This window comes from Podarcis cretensis (assembly GCF_951804945.1).
Source record: "Podarcis cretensis genome assembly, chromosome: 3".
In the NCBI taxonomy this organism is placed as follows: domain Eukaryota; kingdom Metazoa; phylum Chordata; class Lepidosauria; order Squamata; family Lacertidae; genus Podarcis; species Podarcis cretensis.
Genome location: NC_137172.1, coordinates 60629674 through 60651018, shown reverse-complemented (window position 1 = coordinate 60651018; position 21345 = coordinate 60629674). Strand labels below are relative to the sequence as shown.

The 21345-nt window shown below is 41.0% G+C and overlaps 1 protein-coding gene across 3 annotated transcripts; it reads right to left on the bottom strand.

Moving 5' to 3' along the window:
- Nucleotides 1-34: 34 nt before the first annotated feature.
- On the bottom strand, nucleotides 35-20017 carry FBXO30 (F-box protein 30). Of its 3 annotated transcripts, XM_079970886.1 has the most exons (8): nucleotides 19819-20017; nucleotides 10932-10972; nucleotides 10561-10660; nucleotides 9346-9377; nucleotides 8727-8870; nucleotides 8190-8294; nucleotides 5762-7826; nucleotides 35-1713 (listed from the first exon to the last, which is right to left on the bottom strand). In XM_079970886.1, the coding sequence occupies exons 6-8, from the start codon at nucleotides 8252-8254 to the stop codon at nucleotides 1510-1512; spliced, it is 2334 nt and encodes a 777-aa protein (XP_079827012.1). In that variant the 5' UTR covers nucleotides 8255-8294; nucleotides 8727-8870; nucleotides 9346-9377; nucleotides 10561-10660; nucleotides 10932-10972; nucleotides 19819-20017; the 3' UTR covers nucleotides 35-1509. The 3 variants fall into 3 exon arrangements, with proteins under 3 accessions (XP_079827012.1, XP_079827011.1, XP_079827013.1); XM_079970885.1 differs by lacking the exon at nucleotides 8727-8870; XM_079970887.1 differs by lacking the exons at nucleotides 8727-8870; nucleotides 9346-9377; nucleotides 10561-10660.
- Nucleotides 20018-21345: the final 1328 nt, after the last annotated feature.

Genomic DNA, 21345 nt, shown 5'->3' with positions numbered 1-21345 from the left:
TGGATCAAGTACTTAAATTATTTCATTATAAACATTTCAAATGTAGCCATTTTTATAACCATCTTTTTTTCAAAATGGAACACCCTTTTAATACAATCTTGGTTTTCGTCTATGGCACAAGCTCAAACTAGCAGTATGGTATAAAGAGAGTTATGGTACTATAGTTAAAGGCATTCTTATAATTACAGTAAACATTCAACACAATGTCCTCATTATGGAAGACTGGAAAACCATGGAGTCATGATAAAGATGAACATGCATTTAAGATATGCTGTTTGCAATGAACAGGTTTTCATCTTATAAAGATGGCATGACACCTCTAGCCTAAAAGCATTTGCTTAGAAGCAAATTCCAAATTTCAGTGGAACCAACTTCAAAGTGTGCTCAGAATCAAGAGTCCTATGCAATTTAAAATATTCTGGAAGCAACTAGTACATTTGTAGACATGTTAACAATAAAATGTATTACACTGAAACCACAAAACAAGCCCTTCATTAGATCAATGAATTCAAAATTGTGGATCCTTTGTAGCTAATTTACAACAAGCAACATGAATTTTGTTCAAGTTCACCTTTTATCAATCTTTGCCAACAGAAGATGGGAGAAAATTTATTAATCCAAAATGCTAGTCTAGGTATACATTTAAGTCTGAAATAAAATTAACTTTTGTTCCATTACACCAGAGCTGGGGAACCTTTGGCTGAACTGCAATTTCCATCATCCCTGATTTCTGGCCATGCTGGCTAGTTCCGATGGGAACTGGAGTGCAGAAACATCTGGAGGGCTAAAGGTTCCCCAGCCCTACATCAGACTCTTAGTTGCAGCAGCCTTGGTTGACCATCAAGAAAAAGTGTCATTAAAAGGAATTCTGCTTCATTAAAATCTGGAGTTTGTTAACGGACTTCAAAGAGCTTTGATTTCGCCCCTTACTTACTTGCATCAACACCAAAAGCACCCAACCTATGTAAGTCTCCTCCTTAACTACAAACTTAACTAGTAACAGTGTTACATACCACTGAGTCAGCTTAAATGAGCACAGCAATCTTTCAAAAATGGAAAAGATTGTTCAAAATATGCACTGCTAAATGCTAAGTAGCATTCAGCTTCTCACTTGTATCCTTATTTGCAAAGAGACCAAATATATGCTGTTTGGTCAGATTCCTGTTTATACAATTGTTCCGGTCTGAATGTGCATACCTCTAGAAGTGAATAAAAAGAAACAGAACCGTAAGTCAGAGAAATCCTTAATGAAAAGTTTACAGGTAGGAGTTTTATATAAACTACCCTGTCCAGCAAGTTCCATTGTTTCAAACATTAAGGCAACTTTCATTAATTCTAAGCAGACAGTATTATAAAAAATAAATGCCACTTCAAAAATTTATGTACATAATGACAGAGTAGATTTACCTAGAAATTGTATTTAGTAAATTAATAAAGTGTCACAAAGTATTACATAGAGGTTACATCAGGTGCTTGAGTGTATGTGCAATTGGAGTAAATTCTTCGTGTTTAAAGTACAGGTTTCAAGACAGAGCGCAATGACCGTCCTTCTTTTGTAAGTTCTCGTGTGACACACATACATGGTAGTGGTACAGCTTCCTCCCGTCTCTCTACAGCATTATAACTGCATTTCTTCAAGTGGTCAGCCATGCTTACAATGTCAGCAAATTTCCATTCGTTTACAGTACAAAAAGCTGTGCTGAATCGCCACACCTAGAAAATAAATTTTTCTTATCAAAGTGCATTTAGTTCTGCTTTTTCAGGGTTCAAAGACTGCATTTATAACAGTGTTTGGAAGCAGTGTTTCCCAACTACTAAGTACATGGCAGTACAGCAGTAAACACAAATCCCTAAGTTCATAAGACAATACAATGGTCCGATCAAGAAACCACAGTTTGATTATCAGGATTGTTCCCCCAGCTCCTCATCCTTTTTGGTATGGGAGGTACTGTATTTTTCACCCTATAGGACACACTTTTTCCCCTCCAAAATTGAAGGAGAAATGTGTGTGCGTCCTATGGGGCGAATGCGGGCTTTCGCTGAAGCCTGGAGAGGGAGAGGGGTCGGTGCGCACCGACCCCTCACGCTCTCCAGGCTTCGCACACCTCTCCGCAAGCAGCGGGAGCCTGTTGCTGGGCTCCCGCTGCTTGCGGAGAGTTGCCTGCATGCTGAAGCCTGTGCGCGCTGAGCTCAGCGCGTCCAGGCTTCGCGGACCTCTCTGCAAGCAGCGGGAGCCCAGCATGCTGAAGCCCCGCGCCTGGGGGGAAAATAATTTTCCCCCCTTTATTTCCCCCCCTAAAAACTAGGTGCGCCTTAAGGCACGGTACATCCTATAGGGTGAAAAATACGGTAACTGGCCAACATTGCAACGGCAATTGATTTTTTTGCTAACCAGTTACTGCCAAACCATGGTTTGAAAATATATTCAGATGAGGGTTTGAGTATCAGGTGTTGGTGTACAGGTGAAACTTGAAAAATTAGAATATCATGGAAAACTTCATTTATTTCAGTAATTCAACTTAAAAGGTGAAACTAATATACGAGATAGAGACGCGGGTGGCGCTGTGGGTTAAACCACAGAGCCTAGGACTTGCTGATCAGAAGGTTGGCGGTTCGAATTCCCGCAACAGGGTGAGCTCCCGTTGCTCGGTCCCTGCTCCTGCCAACCTAGTAGTTCGAAAGCACGTCAAAGTGCAAGTAGATAAATAGGTACCGCTCTGGTGGGAAGGTAAACGGCGTTTCCGTGCGCTGCTCTGGTTCGCCAGAAGCGGCTTAGTCATGCTGACCACATGACCTGGAAGCTGTACGCCGGCTCCCTCGGCCAATTAAGCGAGATGAGCGCCGCAATCCCAGAGTCGGTCATGACTGCACCTAATGGTCAGGGGTCCCTTTACCCTTTACCTAATATACAAGATAGACTCATGACATGCAGAGCGAGTTATGTCAAGCCTTTATTTGTTATAATTGTGATGATTATGGCGTACACTGATAAAAACCCCAAATTAACAATCTCAGAAAATTAGAATATTAAATGAAATCAGAGCAATATTGGACCTCTGAGACGTAGAAGCATGCATATGTACTCAATTCTTGGTTTGGGCCCCTTTTGCATCAATTACTGCCTCAATGTGGCATGGCATGGATGCTATCAGCCTGTGGCACTGCTGAGGTGTTATGGAAGACCAGGAGGCTTCAATAGCAGCCTTCAGCTCTTCTGCATTGCTTGGTCTCATGTCTCTCATCTTTCTCTTGGCAATGCCCCATAGATTCTCTATGAGGTTCAGGTCAGGCAAGTTTGCTGGACAATCAAGTACAGTAATCCCATGGGCATTGAACCAGGTACTTTTGGCAGTGTGGGCAGGTGCCAAGTCTTGCTGGAAAATGAAGTCAGCATCCCCATAAAGCTCGTCTGAGGAAGGAAGCATGAAGTGCTCCAAAATCTGGTAGACGGCTGCATTGACCCTGGACTTAATGAAGCACAGTGGACCAACACCTTCTGATGACATGGCTCCCCAAATCAACACAGACTGGAAACTTCACACTGGACTTCAAGCATCTGGCATGGTGTGCCTCCCCATTCTTCCTCCAGACCCTGGGTCCTTAGTTTCCAAATGAGACGCAAAAGTTGCTCTCATCAGAAAAGAGGACTTGGCAACAGAGCAACAAACCAGTTCTTTTTTTCTTTAGCCCAGGTAAGACACTCCTGACGTTATTTCTTGTTCAGGAGCGGCTTGACAAGAGGAATACGACATTTGAAGCCCATCTCCAGGATCCATCTGTGTGTGGTGGCTCTTGATGCACTAACTCCAGCCTCAGTCCACTCCTTGTGAAAGTCCGTAACAGGTTTGAATAGTCTTTTCCTGACAATCATCTCCAGGCTGCAGTCATCCCTGCTGCTTGTGCACCTTTTTCTTCCACACTTTTCCCTTTTGCATAACTTTCCATTAATGTGCTTCGATACAGCACTTTGGGAACACCCAGCTCCTTCTGCAATTCCCTATTGAGGCTTTCCCTCCTTATGGTCTTAATGATGGCTTTCTGCACAACTGTCAGTTCAGCAGCCTTCCCCATGATTGTGCTTCCTACTGAACCAGACTTGAGAGACCATTTAAAGGCTCAGGAACCCATTGCAGGTGTTATGGATTGAATAGCTACTGCACCTTTTTCACAATAGTCTAATTTTCTGAGATTGTTAATTTGGGGTTTTCATCAGCTGTACGCCATAATCATCACAATTATAACAAACAAAGGCTTGCCATATCTCGCTCTGCATGCCATGAGTCTATCTCATATATTAGTTTCACCTTTTAAGTTGAATTACTGAAATAAATGAACTTTTCCACGATATTCTAATTTTTCAAGTTTCACCTGTAGATGTAACACTAGCCACTTATCGCCAAAAGTGAAGAGTGTGGGGAGGAGGGAAATGTTCTTACTGGCAATTAAGCCTGTGAGATGTTATCAACTAAAGTGTAATGGTTTGGCAACCAGAAAACCTTTCATCTGCATCCTTCTTTCTTAGCAATAAGAAGCTATGGCAAGAGTAAGTCAAAATGAAAGACTCAAATACAGTGGTGCCTCGCAAGACGAAAAGAATCCGTTCCGTGATTCTCTTCGTCTAGCAGTTTTTTCGTCTTGCGAAGCAAGCCCATTGACGGATTAGCGCTATTAGCGGCTTAGCGGCTTAGAAAAAGGGGGGGAAAGGGGAAAAAACCCGCAGGAACTCGCAAGACATTTTTGTCTTGCAAAGCAAGCCCATAGGAAATTCGTTTTGCGAAGCACCTCCAAAACGGAAAACTCTTTCGTCTAGCGAGTTTTCCGTCTTGCGAGGCATTCGTCTTGCGGGGCACCACTGTAACAGTTATCAGTAGGCATCCTTCCTCCTGCCACAAATACATGAACTTCTATGGCAATTTTAACCACACTGGATCCTAATGATTAGCTGCCTCAAGGACCAATCTTTAATGAAAAGCAGGATATAGATATTTTTAAAGGTACAGGGCATTATTAACACATTCTTAATCCACAGATTTTGTCGCAGCATTCCCTTAAACCATGTGGTGCTCTTTTATTCTCAAATTGTTTTAGATCAAATGCGCTAGTCTTACAGAGATAGCCCATCTACAAATATTTATTAGGGTTGTGTTTACGTTTTACTACTGAAAAGAGTTATGTTCAATATTTAGCTTGTGCTCACTATCATAACCTTTTGCAGATCCAATTCTTTATAAACTCACTACAAACTCCTGCTTCAGCCAGGGTCCCCCACTGTCCAGTGCCACTTGGCTCATCCAGCATAAGTCTCAATGCCTTGGCCATACATCAGCTGATCAATTAGCACACCACACAGGCTAATGTTTTCTTTGCTTGCTCTCATTACTTTGCTGCCCACTCTATTTGCTATAGGTGTTCACTAGCCACTGGTTGACAAGGCTAGGGAGGAATCTGACCTGTGTTCCCAAGGGGCCATTTGCTTCCAGGGTCTTTTGCCTTTCTCGCAGCAAACGTTTTTGTTGCTCTGCTTTCATACTCCTGAATTATTAACCTGGTCACAACTGGTTTGTCTAGTGCTGGGGAACTAGGCAGATCATAGCCCAGGTTTATGGGGCACTAGAGGCTTCCTGTTCAAAAAGCACAATTCTTACTTTTAGCTCCTCTTTTATCTTTATTAGCAGTGACGAGGACCCACCCATAGACAAAAGAACATACTAATTCTAAAACAGAGGTAAAGGCAATTCCATGTATAGTTGTGCATACAAACCTTTTCTTTTATTTGCCACGAAGAACTTCCATCTGGATATGTCCTCTTTTCCCACAGCAGTATGACCATTCCTCGTGCCTGTAATAAACTTCCGCACACATCCCTCATTAATCGCGACACTCGTGAAAGCTGACATAAACTAAAACCATCTAGAAAACCTGCAATGTGTTGTAGAACTTCAAAAGGAAGATTACTCAGGTGGTCGCTGCGCAGTCCTAAACAGCATCTCTTATCAGGCTCCGTCAGCACAGTAGATATACATGGCTGAACCCCAAATGACCGAAGGTGCCGATCATGAATAATCTTTGCCCCTTGCGTTGAAGGACAGAATCTGCGTTGAGAATATGTACATCCATAATACGCCAGAGGACACCTCTGCTCCATCCAGCCGTTGAGGCCAGCATGAATGTCGCCATGTACATTCTTAAAATGTGAAGGAAATTCATTTCGTCTAAACAACTGTCCACAAACAAATGTAAACATTGAACGCTTTGTTTGGTATCTAGCCACACATTCTAGCACCAAGTCTAGCCCAAGAGTCTGGAAAGGGCTTGGATTTGAGAGCTGTGGATTTGCATGATCACATGCAGAGGCTGAAGCAATTTCCCCTACCATTGTATTTGTGGCCAGAATTGCAGAAGGGAGAGAAAACGTCTGCGTCCCAAAATCAACACGGTATCCGTCAATAACACGACTATCAGATATTCCCCTACCACCGGGAGAGTCTCCAAGACAAAACAGTAATGCTGCTGTGATTAAATCTATTCCATGAAGACCCATAGGATCTTCTGTTATTTCCAAATCTGATGTATCCACTGCTTTGTCTTCCTTTGGTGCAGATATGTAGTGATTTGCAAGGAAATTATAGGTACGATGAGGAATTAAAGAAAATACATCTATGCTTCTCAGTCTGTCTTGTTCAATTTGTTTCTGTATCAGTTCTTCATTACAGTACTGTGGCAGATATACATGATTAACAGTGCCGTTAGACAAACTGTGGAGAGGTAATTCTTCTTTAAGTTGTGTTGCTACAGGAATAGGGCTGCAATAACCCAATGCTTCAACATGAGAAGCATTACATACACCATTTGCTACATTAGATTGGTCAGAATTACACATACCAAGTTCTTTACTCTCTTGCAGTGTATCTGCACTTGTATTGTCTGCATGAAAGCCATTGCATAAAGAGGTATCAAGACCCATATTCAAATTGTACTGTTGCATGGTGTCGTAACAAATGTCACTTGAGCCATTTTGCTCCAACTGCGCATTTTGATTCAAGATATCCAGGTGAATACCACCAACTGCTCCCATGTTATCTTCATCTAGACAGTCAAGTTCTACTTTATGCATTCTACTACAGTTTTGCTCTTTTGGCTGAAAATCTTCACTTGTTTTAGGTGGTGAAATGCCAAGCTTTGAGCTTAACATGCTTATGTCTCTAGTAGCAGTGTTCAGGATATCTAGAGCTGTAGCTAAACTCTTTGTCGTTTCCACAGTAGCTTGATAAAGTGCACCATAAGACTCTTCATCTACAGGCATCAAGCCATTTGAAAGTGCAGCATCTGGGGCACCTGCAACAGAAGTCTGTTCTCTGGATTTTACCACCTCATCACCTGTTTTCGATGTCATAGTTGCTACTTTGAGAGATTCAAGGAGCATTCGCTGATCCTGAAGGGCAAGAGCCATGTCTAACTGTTCAACTTCATCAACATCTTTACTAAGATTCTCATAAGATTTTCTATCTGCATAACTGACAGGCCATCTGTTCCACTCCATAGTGCAGCATACCACACTTGCAGGGCAAATTTCCAGATGTTCAGCAATTTTGTTTCGGGCTACAGTAAATGGACACCCAAAGCCACTGTTGAGACAAGGCACTCTTTCAAGTGGGCATAAAAGGCGATGCTCTGCAGCTTTGCATGAATGAAATACTGCTCCACAAACCAAAGGACAACCAATCAAATCACAGGAAATGCCAGCCTCTGGTCTGGTCATACAACGCCGACTAACACAGTTGATGCAATGTAGATGTTGATGTTCTTCCACGGTGGCAAGTTCAGCTCTAGGAAAAGAGGAAGATAAAGCAGACCAAATGTCCATGTTTGATTTTAAGCAAGCATCAGACTTGTAGCAAAGTACTCTCCTGGTTATATAAAATATCTGCAAGTGCCATTGTATGCACATTGTATGCCATTGTATGTAGGAGATTTGGCTACTGCATATAAAAAAATCATAATTTCACATGTTTTGCCAGTCAATCTTTGTATTCAAAAGCATTTCATTCATTCCAAAAAAGAAACTATTTCCTAGGAGCTCTACCCAGTGTTCCACAAAATTTATAGGTTTGGGATTTTACTACCATCCCACATTGACATTTCTAGTCCTTTTTCATGGATTTAAAAAGCACTGGAGCATTGAAACTTACTTGCGTTCAGGCACACTCAAAGCAGGCACATTAGGAAGTCCTGCCCCCGCTGACAGTGTAAACATGGTGACAAAATCACTTCACCGCTGCAAAGTCCTGTGGCACCTGTTTCCAAGATAGATTTTGATCAAACCCTAGATAACATCAAAACAAATTTGCAAAAATAGGATATTGTCTGGGCGTATACAAATGCAGCAAACAAGGCTTTCAAGCTAAGACGAAAGTTATTTGATAGTTACACAAAGAAGCCCTTTGTTTATTATGTTAAATTTCAAAATGGTATTTTAGCTCCCTCTAGTGATCAAATAGTGAATAATCCCCTAATATGAATTTTCAAGGACTTTAATAACTTGTTAAAGAGGAAGGAACCCTGTAAAGCTCTTCACCAACACACACCTGTGTATCTGCACAAGACCTATAAAAAGGCACTACAGAAAAACTGTTTGATCTAGGCTTAAGAATGTATCTTCCCAACAAACATAAAGTGAGCAATGAGTTCTTTCACGTTTGTCTAATACCACACACGAATATATATACCTGCTAAGATCCTCTGATGAAAAGGTCCTTTACATGCTAAACAATGTAATCAGGAGCTATATGCAACCCAAATTCTTGATCTCTCTCTTTTTTCTTTTTTTTTCCTTCTCTTTTTTGCAGGAGAATTTGGTGTGCTAGAAAATACTAATAATGGGGAATAAGCTATAATTTAGAGACCATACCCACCTCTTAAATGCATAAAAACTAACTTGAAGGTAGATGCTTCTGCAATACGACCCCAGGTCAAGGCCTACTGAATGTGTTTCAGTAGAGTGTTATAAATGGTAACAGCCTAATCACATTGTATCAACCCTTTCCCAACTAAGTTCAGGATTCATACATAGGACTATTGAATTTTATCTTCACACGTACACTGCAAGCACATTACAAGCACTTTACAAGAAATGTGGCTATGGCTGTGAAAAAGTTTTCAATGCACCTCCCATTCAAATCCAATATGTGCCTTACTACACTGTCTCTGAATTAAAAACTGGCCCCTGAATAAGCCAATAAAAAACTAAAAGCATAAGAAACCAAAAATGTATTTTAAGCCCAAATGTTTCACCACCAAATTTAAGAACTGTATTCTTCAAATAAACCAAATCTTGTCAATACGTACTTGAACTTGCTCCTCTAAGATTTGGAGAGTCCCTGAAATAGAAAAAGGTTGACATCCATCACTTTGACAATACCATCATACCAAAGAAAGAGGGCGTCATTGAGGAGTCCTATATGGCATTAACAGTATTCTAGTCTCTTGCTTTACTCATGTGTCATTCAAGGATGAAATTAACAGATGCAGTAAAGAATCACACTTGGTCTTACTCCAAAACCATGCAGACACCACACACGAAGACGAGAGCCATATAAGGAAACTGCTTTCTTTTCATCAATAGATTCAGGCCCAAAGATGAAAATTGTGACAATATATGCACAAAATTCAGCTTAACTTTTAAAAAAGCCATATTTCAGATAATCCAAGGTGGGTACTAATCATTCAATGCAGCTCCACCCCAAAGGGATTCAGGAACTTAAGAATTAGTGGAATTTCCCCTTTTTTATTATTTCTCCTCCCTCTCAATCTCTTTGCCTTCTGTGCCATGTATTTTTAGATCAAGGACAGGGAACCACAGGCCTCTCTACCTGGTCCTAGATAAGAAAGGGAGGGGTGTGCAAGTGTGTAGAAACTAACCTACTGGTACAAAGGTCAAGTTCACATTCATTGCCCTGCTCGTTTTTGTCTCTGGCTCTGCCCACCACTGGCATGAGGTTCACGCAGAGGAATCATAGAATCATAGAGTTGGAAGAGACCACAAGGGCCCTCGAGTCCAACCCCCTGCCAAGCAGGAAACACCATCAGAGCACTCCTGACATATGGTTGTCAAGCCTCTGCTTAAAGACCTCCAAAGAAGGAGACTCCACCACACTCCTTGGCAGCAAATTCCACTGTCGAACAGCTCTTACTGTCAGGAGAATGTGGCCTTTGGGCTGAAAAGCTCCCCATCCCTGTTTTGGATTGTAGGTCTGTGGGTAAGATTGTTTTCTAGTTCTAAGCCACTCCGGGAGCCCTTTTGGCAGAAGAGTGGGATAAAAATGCTTTAAATAAATAAAAATCAGCTTGGCTAAAGCCAGCTAGTGAACTTGCAACAAATGCAAGAACTCCTCAGCTCACAAGCCATTCAAATACACCAGGCCTTGGAGCAAATTCTGCTACTTATAAATGCAACCAAAATAGCAAGACATCATTTATCAAGCTTCAGCTCTATCTTCTCTTGCTCAAGGAGTGGTTCAGTACTGGTTTTGAACATCCCTATGAACAGGAAAACTGACTCACCAAATCAAGACCTTCCAAGGGGCAGCAGAGCAATGAGACTTTTCTGTGTAGACTCCATTTGTATAATATGCAGATGAGGATAATCCCACAGCTAAGGAAACTAGGAAGAAACAGAATCAGATATCAGAAACTATGAGTTATCATATCCCTTTCCCCCTTTATGAGGTGAGAAAATTCAGTGACTTACACTGCTAATTACATCTATTGCAAGAACTACAAAACTGATAAACTCTTATGGTTGAAAGCATCCAATTATGATAGCAGCATATCTGATGAAGTTTCCCCACCATTAGTTTTCCCATTCAATGTATTTCCTTGTGTTTTCTCCCCACCCCCGCCCTCCAGCCCCCTTGTTATAAGAGCTTACTTACCAGTTTGTTATTGCTGGAATAGAGTTCAGGTTGATTTTTTCCTGTAACAAATCATTTTCAGTAAAGTTAATTTTTTAAAAATAATATCAACCTTTGAATTATAGTATACTGACTTGATTAGAAAATACACACACACACACACTATCTTCTTAACACCAACGTAAACTTTAAAAATTATTAACATTCTTTCACAAGGCAAGTTTTTTGATAGACTAGCAGAGAAGTAGATGTTGTCCATGTGTGGACATTGCAATCAACTGTGGAAACAGCCTGTTATATACCAATGCATGTTAGCTGTGTTTTGTGAAGCTGCTTCAGAAGCAGTAAGCACAGAATGGAATAAGCATGTACACACACTCTCTCTCTCTCTCTCTTTTCTGTTCTAAACTCCACTACTCCCTTAACAAATAAGTCACTGGGGTTTTACAAAACATGTGGGCATATAAACTGTTGTTATGATTTTCAATATTGCAATTCAAAGCACATTTCCATGGAAGTAAGTTCTATTCAACTAAAGAAATATATGTGAAAGTAAATATACTTAGCATCCAGGTAAGTTAAATTTATAGAACACCAGACAACTGATAATAGAATGCAGTGCTTTGTTGGTATTTCACAATGCAGTACCATGCCGTTCTTTTCAGGGTTGTAATATCTTAATTCCTGGTAATCCAGGTACTAAACCAGTTTCCACAGTCAGATGTGATGATCTCGTGTTTCAGTTCAGTGCATGTGACAGTAAATCCCATAAATGCTACTCAAACATCATATTTGAACTCTGTCCATAAATTGTGACCTGTAGAATTTTCTTTTCTATACCAATATTTTATTATTTCTCAACAGGCATCTCAAAATGAATTATATGCATAATTAACAATTTGCTTTTAAAGCTCCACCTCTGAAAGGCGTGCATTTAAAATAATTTGCAGGGTTTGCACAAATATTATTCCAATTCCTAGAAGTCAGAAAGTACTTTCAAAGAATAGCAAGAAGAAGCTGTTACAGGTCTCTGCATTAATAGTGAGACAGGAAGGGGTATATGGAGAGAGAAACAGAAGTGATCATGAAGTAAGAACACAAAGAAAGCACACTGGAACCAGAAGGAAAGGAAACAACATACTGATGGAGAAATTTATGTGGTAATGGACAGGGAAAAAGTTAACCAATACCCTTAGCTCAGTTCTACCAATAAAAATGATTTTGTATGCTGGCTCAGGAGCAGAGAATTGCAGGACTCTTGGCTGAGAGTCCTGCAAGACCTGCTCCCTGCCTTTTCCACCTGGCTTGAGAGGGTGGGACCCTGATGGACTCTAGCTACAAAAGCTGAGGCTGCTTAAGAGGCCAGAGACCATCTTGGCTACCTCTTAGTGCAGACCTAGGTCATCAAGCCTCACCTTCCAGTCCCTGCTCACCATGAACCAGGATTGGCAGCAACAGCAGCAGATATCTTCTAGGCTTATGATAATATTTTATTCTTTTGCTAATTGTGCTGTTTTAAATGTGCATTTTATATTTGACTTCCTTTAATAATGTTTTCTTTTTAGATGTTTAAGAGAATATTTTAGTTTCCTGTTAATTATGTTCCTTTGAATGTATACTTTTTATTTGTATACTCCAGTGATGTTTTATTTTGGATTGTTTTATTTGATGCTGTGGTCGAAGTGTTACAAGGTTTTCAGTTCTTTTTAAAGCAAGCATGCACACAATGCCTGTGCATTATTTTCCAAGAATTCCCCTCCCAATCCCTCTTTGCTGGTTGCCAGCACTGGTATCTTAGAGAAAGAGCCTGCAAAACCTGCAAGTGCCAACACCGTACCTTTTAAAATTCTAACAGTTCAAAGTATTATTTTTCATAGAACTAACTACACTACATTCACTTGGAAGAGCAAGGCAGTTGAACTGCAATTCTGGTGAAACAAACATGGGAAACATATTTCAACCTGCTCCTAGACACTTGCTCACCAAAACCCAGTCTTATTGACCAATCAGTACAGTAAGGTAACAGCTTCTGATATACTGGTCTCTTACTAATGAACAAACCTAGGCAGAACAGCTGCTCCTTTCTGATTAGGCAATGTCAGCAACTGGGTTCAGTTCATCTGAGATGTTGAAGTATGCGTGCTTGCCTGTTACCAACCAAGAAACCTAAAAATACACACAGTTCTGGTGAGATGTACACTGCTCTCAGAAGGTACAGATCACCTGATGTTATTGTACATACTACAATCAGCTGACTAGAGCTCTCAAAGTGTGTTTGGAACGTCTGCTGCCAAAACTAAAATTCCAGCTGTAGCAAACAACCCGATGACCAATGTTTGTATGAACAACTAAGAGCATAATAATGACTTGAAATAGAAAGCTATTGGTATTCAAAGTGTAATTCAACTCCTCTGCTTCTTGTGTATCCAGTTACTATAGCTACACTTTAAACTTTGAACACTGGAATTTTAACAACATGTCAGTGTGTATTTTTCAACGGTTTCATACATTTAATAAAGTACACTAAGATAAATGTTTAAAAGTCAGTGATATGGTAACCTCTTACTAATTGGTTAACTGAGACATCAAACATTCTGGTTTGTGTTAGGTGCAACTCAGAACCTACCCTACACCATGGTTTGCACTTTCAGAACAAGTAAGCTGTGCTTTAGAGCTGCTTCTCTTCTTGTGTTTTTCATCTGCTTAGAACTCAGCTTCACAAGTTCATAAATTTACTCCCACCTCCATGAGGAAGTACCAGTAAGCCTCTTGAGACAGAACCATGGAAGTGTGGTTCTGAATTCAGATGTAACAGCAAATCACAGTGAGCCCAAGCTGTACTGTGGAAACCTGCATCAGTTCAAAGTATGGTCTGATATGAGTTTAGCAGCCCCTCACAAATCATAGTTCATAAACAGGTGTAAATTCAGGATTGCAAAACTACGGTAATGTGCTGAAGCCTCTTAACAGTAAGCAGTATTTCAGATTAGTTTGTAAAATCAATTGCTCAAAAATATTGCTTACAAGTTCTAAATTATTTCTGCCCATTTTCAGAATTTAGATCAAAATTACATCACACTGAGAGCTCCGCATGAGCACCTTTCATCATCCTCCTCCTTTCCTCTTCCTAATGTTCAGTTTTAAAGTCTGAGCTGGGATCACTGCTGTGAACATCTCAATCCCCTATCCCAATGTGAGCTCTGCTTTCCCATTTCAAATATCTTTTTAGAATGGCTGGCCTTCTAAATTTACATACCTTAAGACTATTGGTACAGCTGATACTACAAACCCTCTATTTTGCCTCCAGAAACTGTAATTAATTTCAGTATCTGGCCAATAAAGTGGCAGGAAGAAAATCATAGCATATTGTTTGTTACTGTTACCTTAGTCTATAAATTCATGTACAATGGAAATATTTCTGCAATAGACTTTCAATTATTTTACAATATTTAGCACATTCAATAAATGTAGGCAATAAATTTCTTATTATTGCACATACATATACTACACACAAGTCAAGCAAAGCATGGGATAAAATATCTAATTTAATTTTTCTGTCTTTGCTTTTTAGGTGACATAGGATTCTGTTTATTTCACTATTTTCAATTAGAATTTTAAGTTTATTACTAGATTACAATCATTTCATTACAAATGTTTAGCTTTGAGATGGCAGTTCAGAATAACTGATTTTCTTAATGTCTCAGTAAACATAATTGTTTTAAAAATATATTTTTAAATTTTTTTTAAAAAGATAAGAAGTATCTTTCTGACAGATCCGCTTTCATTATCACATGCTTTATTTTCCTAAGTACTTGGTATAGTAGGCTGTTACACAAACATAACAGAAAAAAAGAACTTAGATAGATCAGACACAGAAGCACTACCTGGTTAAATTAACATAGGAACCAAAGCAAAGAGTCCAATTTAATGTGTAACACATTTCTGCACATTTCTCCTCACATGCAGCAGGCTGTGCAGAAGTAGCATATGAAACATTTAAGGGAGAGGGTTCTCTTTAAGAGTCCAATAACTGTTCTAGAGTTGGGGGAAAACAATTGATCACTTAAATGTAAAAAAGCCCATGAAGTCAAGAATAGCTGTGTGTAAGTTCCAGGTTTTTAAACTGCATCCATAGAATGTTATGATTGTAGCCTGAGGGCCCTTTGCTCTCCAGCCAAATACCCAATCCCTCATTTGGTTTCAGGCACCATAGGCTTTGTAGTTTGCTCCAGAAATTTTCTGCCTTCTCCTCTCCCAATTACACCACATGGCCTAGATTTTCTTACTAGTCATGTGCCATAATTATAAGCATCTCTGAACAGGAACTGGAACACAGGAGTCATGATGAAGCATGAAGCAAGATGAGGAAAACATCAGAGCAGCACAGACTACAAGTGTCCAAGATTATCATCCAGTTCACTGTATTGGGAAAGAGGTCTTCCTTAGGATCTGGCCAGGTTTCTGTGGAACTCTGGACTCTTAAGAATAGTCACTTCTGTAATTAGTACAAATTGTCAATGATCCATGCCATTATTCTAATACATCAACACTGAAAATACCTGACCTATAGATGAAACTTTACCTTCTCTGTTAAATGCTACAACTAAATTGACGTTTCATCTCTATTTGCATTTAAGGATTATAGCTTTGCACAGTACTGTGTTTATACAAAGGTAATCTTTAAAAGAAGCATTCAGCTTTAGGATTGGGGTGAGAAATCTACCACACACATTACACTACAGTCTGTCAATTGTTAATTTCTGTAGTTACACTTGCCCTAAAGAAGCCACTTATATAGCTTGGAATCTGAGACACTGAGCACATATTATTTTATACACAATTTGTCAAACATTACGTCTAGAAATTAACATAAATTTAGAAAAGAGGTTCGTTTTTCTCAAAATAACATTTTTAGAAAGATCCAGAGTTTGCAAGACTGAGCCTGGACCACCAAATAAATGTACAAAATAAAACCCAGGATAGTTGTAACTATACATAGGAAAGAAATCTGCATTCAATTGGTTGCCCTCTACCTCCACTGCTAAATTTACCCCACCAGTGCATTATAACCTTATTTTTGCCTTTTCTGTTACCCATAACTTTATTTTCATCTTCTGCACTGCAGCACCAAACTCAGTGCTGGTCCTATAGCCCCTTGCTATTGTCTTTCCTTCTGACCATAAGCACATCTGGTTGAAAGTCTACTGTGCAGTCTGTCTTGTGTACTTTATGGTTGCCTGCTACTGCTCTTGAATTAAGAGCATCAGTGACATGTCTGTTTTGCAAAGGAGAGGGGGGGAAATAAACCCCTTCCCACCTCACAATTAATGAAAGGAAACAGCTCAAGAAAACAAAAGTAATTTAAAAATGTGGGGAGGGAATGAATGGACACAAACATGGAAGTGTGACATGCCAAATAAAAGGAATAAAAATACAAACAAAGGGAAGTGGCAAATGGCAGTAATAAAACCATTAAGGAAGGTGTGGATATAGTTACAAACAAAAGAAAGCAAATATCAAAATAAGAATGTCAGGGAGCACTATCAGACTTATGCCTGTGTTAATATTAATTCTCTAATCTTAGTTTTTATATTCAAGGGTAGGGGTTTCTGAAACAATTTATTTAACTGGATGTTCAGATCCCACCTCCTTTTGGTTTTGCCTGTGCTCCTGCCCAAATGCAACTCCAACACGTCTCTAAACACCCACTGAAGCTCTCAACCCCCCAAAATGTCCCCCAACCCTGTAGTAAAGGCTATTTCATGTATATTGTGGTGCATAGCCACCCATTTACTAATGCCTTATTTTTAAGCTTAATAATAATAATAATAATTTATTTATATCCTGCCCATCTGGCTGTTTCCCCAGCCACTCTGGGCAGCTTCCAACAAAATATTAAAATACAATAATTCATCAAATATTAAAAGCTTCCCTAAACAGGGCTGCCTTCAGATGTTTTCTAAAAGTCAGATAGTTGTTTATTTCTTTGACATCTGATGAGAGGGCGTTCCACAGAGCAGGTGCCACTACTGAGAAGGCCCTCTGTCTGGTTCGCTGTAACTTTGCTTCACACAGTGAAGGAACCGCAGAAGGCCCTCAGTGCTGGACCTGAGTGTCTGGGCAGAACGATGGGGATGGAGAGGCTCCTTCAGGTATATCTATATATTCTACACTGTACCACACATTTACAGCTTATGCTAATAGTATTGTCAGTTTTCACTTGATAGAAATTAAGGGTGCTTATGAAATTTAGATTAAAATCTTATAAAAGTGGTCAGTTCTCTCAAAATGCTAGTAGCTAAAACACCTGGCAATGTGTTTTCAATATTTCACAATTATGCAGATACTGCCTACATTCCTTCATTATGGTTTTGGACACCGAGTGTGTTTTGTACCTATTTGTTTTTATTTTAAATATCTGTAGCCCAATGGATACTTTCAGACTTTGGATTTAATTTAAAAACAAGATACTGGTTTACTAAATATGCTGGCTTGTTTTTGCTGATATGCCCTGTTCTAACATCTGCACCTACAGAAAGAGTTCTATATTGGGGCCTAGGGCACAGACGACACACAGAGAAAAGATGATACGCAGAGAAAAATCTGCATCCAGCTTCAATAGCTGTAAAGTTTGCTGCTACTTGCTGGATTGGAGAAACACATGCAGCTTTGAACAGATGGTCAATGTGGTTAGGTCTGATGGAAACAGATTCCAGACACCAATAGCCATCTCAGCAAGAGCTGTCAGCACCCAAACTCTGCTCAACACAAAGCTTGTTGCATAGAGCAGCATGTCTATAGCCTGTAGCTGTGTGTCACAATTTCTAGATTGGGAATATAATCTGATGTATGACATAATGTGGAGAGATCCCCCACCCCAAGGTGTTACTGCCCATGAGTTGCTATTTAATATAGTAAATTCCTTTAAAATCAAATGGGCTTAATCTTGAAAAATGTGGTTGGGATTGAAGTGTTTTCAGAAACAACTTCACAGATCTAATGGCTTAATGTACTACAGCTGGGCAATAGTTTCTCCATATGGTTTTCAAAGCTATGTAATTTCTGAAAACTCTGAAAGTACTGCAGGATATCTTTAAGAGACATTAAAGTAGTATGTAAAAATAGGAAGCTGCCTCAAAGCTTAAGCACATACATATTACGTTATCCACCCAGTCACCACATCTGCACCCCTTGATTGCACCTAAAATAAAGAATGTAGGGAGGTGAAGGAAAGGGTTAAAGTTTGTGAATACAGAAGTTCAGTGCCTAACCTCAAATACTGAATGACACTAAGACTTATTTTCAAAGAGCTGCTCACAATTGTAACAACTTATTTCAGAAAAAATAAGCATTATCAGATACATATACAAACCATGTTGATTAAATAGTTTCATATTTGATAATGTTTTATTGAATAGGATTATCCCCCACCCCTCTTTTTAAATTCAGGCTTAAGCCATATACTTTGGCATAACTCAAGTCCCAGCTATATTCTTTCACTATCAATTATTTTTTTACTATGTAGCACAAAAACTAAAAACTATACTGTTACAGTAGATGCCAACAAAATGTGATAGGGAAATTTTTTCAGAGAACTAAAGCAGTGTTCATATTCCTCTCTGAACAATAGTCCCTATGGTCACTGTTTGATGTCTTTTCAAAAATCTGACAAGGTTCTCTTATTTCAAAACTACTACAATGTCTCCTTTCCCAAACTGTAGCTTTTACTGCATTCTGCTTTCAGCTTACAAACGTTTACAAAACATTATACCCATCCATTCATTTTCAATAGGCGATTGATTATTACAGACTCTTCCATATTAGATATGTAGAGAAAAATGTTTCAAGAAGAAGCTATTCCAAGAATCAATACCGCTTTCCATTGTGTTCTATTCCTCCTTATAACAAGTGACAGGCAGAGCCATACTCCTTCCCTCCCACAAGTTTAACATAGGGAACGATGCTGTCTCCTTTTAAGGCTCAGGCTTAACCACAGGACAACCCTCAATGGAGCCAAGTCATCTAGGGCAGAACTGCCCTTGCATTTAACCATTTATTTTTAACACACACCCATATAGGAACCCAGGGAAATCCCCGCCGTTGAATCGAGCACGCTTCTCTGTACTAATTTGAGGCGGGGACGATGCCTGCAGCAGCCGCACCAACACACCCCAACTCACAATAGGGCTTTTCTGACCACTGGGAGCTGGGCGTCTGTGTGTTGTGTGTGTGGTTGAGCAGCTTCGCATATTACTGCCGTAGCCATGCTAAGTAATCGGCTCAAGGAGGAGGCGGTCCATTCCCCTCTGTCCATTGTTTCCATCTACACCGAAGGGGAAAGAGAGGAGAGGAGGGGCGGGCAGCGAAGAGAAGGGAAGGAGCCAGCGCCACAGGCGTATCTTCCCCCTCCCTCCCTCCCTCCCTGGCACCCACCCCGACCCTCCTTTGAGACCCGTCTTTAAACACAACGGGGGGGGGGGAGGCCAAAAGCAGCAGCGCCACTGCTCCAAGGAAAGCACCTCCCGGGGCCTCCTCAGAAAGGACCGCGCCAGCTGTCAGCCAGTCATTGCCCCCCCCCCCGGCCCCCGACGACCACCATCACTCCCATCCCGCTTCACAGCCCTGCGAGAAGGTGGGCTGACCGCCCCAGACCAGGCGGGCCCATCCTGCTCGGGCAGGAGCCAGAAGGGGACCCCGCAGCTCCACACCACGCACCGACCCACCTCCCTGCCAGCCGCCATTTGTTTACTTGTCGGCCGGCAGGGAGCAGCAGTAGCAGCAGCAGCCGTAGTTCGAGCCCACCGAGGGGAGAAGAGACAGACAGAGAAAAGCCCTCAAGACGCGTCCCGTCCCGCGTCCCTGTTCTCGTTCCCTCTCTCTCTCTCTCACACACACACACACGACTCACCGCTCGGTCGCTCTCCCGCCTCCTGCGCGTAAAGCAGCTCGAACGTGGAGGGAGGACGAGTGAGGAGCAGTCGAGAGAGGCAGCCGCTCCCCGGGACGCCCTGAAGATTCGATCCGGTTCCGGTGAAGGGTGGGGCGGAGGACTTGCCAGAGCAGGCTCGCAGCGGCGCTTTCCGGCTACGCCGCTTGCTCGCGCGCGCTCTCTTCCCTGGCTGCACGGTGGCGGTGGGGGGAGCGGGTGTCGTAAAGGAGGGAGGAGGAGGAGGAGGAGCAACGGGACTCCATGCGGTGACGCAGCGAAAGGGAAGCGAGCTTCTCCCCGGGGGAGCGTGAGCGAGGCTGTCCCGGAGTCCGGCGACACCTCCGCGTCGCTCTCCCTTATTGTAAAATACAAGGGCGCCTTGCATTTTATTCGCGGCCATTATCTCTGGGAATTATGCTAACTTGCAATACTAGTATAAGTTATTATTCCGGAGGATAATGGTCCCGGAGGAGTGCAAGCAACTATTGCGGGAATAGTTTTATTTTGTTATCATCATCATCATCATCTTCCTTATTACTTACGGAATTAAGGCTGTTGCAGCCGTACTCTGGAATTTGCTTCTGAAGAAGCGACTGCTGCTCTCCGGTTCCAGATGCTCTGCTTCATATATGATGAGGGAAGGGACCGGGGAACCGGACTATTTGTTCTGAAAGGTATTATTTCCACTGCATGCAGATGCAGTGGGATATATAGCGATGCTGTGCGGAAGGAAAAGTCATTTCCTCTGCCAGATAAGGCCGTGGCATGGTGGTACCTGCAGGCAAGGGGGAAGGTCTGCCCTGTTTCAAGTTTCTTTATTATTATTTCAAGAGTTTGACAGATCTACCTATCTTGCCACATAGTAAAAATATAAGAATAAAAGACCATTTCCATGGTACCTCTTCATTGTCCTCCTAAAATGAGACTGCCTCACTCTTTTCAGTGGCTGGCTTTGCACTCTGTAGGCACTCTGATGGAGGCACTTTTCTACATTATTGCATTTTCCACTATTCTGCTACTGAAAGATTCTGGGGTGAAGGCTGCTGTCATAGGGTTCAATTCTTTGCTGGTATTTTTCTGAACCTCTTATCTCCACTTACAGGGCACTTGGATTTCTGCTTAGTATCATTACACCTTGTTTGTTGATGGTGTCATTTCCTTACTTTGAAATACTGTACAGTAATCATACCCAAAACTGGCAAAGATATGTCCCTGGACATGAGAGGCTTTTGGCCTTGCTGGGCTCGGATGTGGATCACAGTCACACACAAAAAGATGTACAAATTCCTTCATGTTACTTGGAAGCAAAACTAATTTGTGCATGTTTTGTGTGTGCCGATTGTCGAAATGTCTGAAGCATTAGCTAATTTAGCTATTATGGTCTGAAGGTATGTTCCTCCATATTTTCTGTTGCTATTCTACTATCTGCATTTGTATTCCTTCTATAGAATTGCTACTACTACTTGTTCTAGTTACTATTTGCAGTTGAGCAAATGTTCCTCAAAT

What these genes read in the sequence shown, in the direction of transcription:
- FBXO30 (XM_079970886.1), bottom strand. Translation starts at nt 8,254, where the DNA reads ATGTTTACACTGTCAGCGGGGGCAGGACTTCCTAATGTGCCTGCTTTG. An exon ending in TTGAGTGTGCCTGAACGCAA is followed by an intron (nt 7,827 to 8,189) that starts GTAAGTTTCAAT and finishes CTCTTTTCCTAG; the next exon opens with AGCTGAACTTGCCACCGTGG. An exon ending in CGTGGCAAATAAAAGAAAAG is followed by an intron (nt 1,714 to 5,761) that starts GTTTGTATGCAC and finishes TTTATTTTCTAG; the next exon opens with GTGTGGCGATTCAGCACAGC.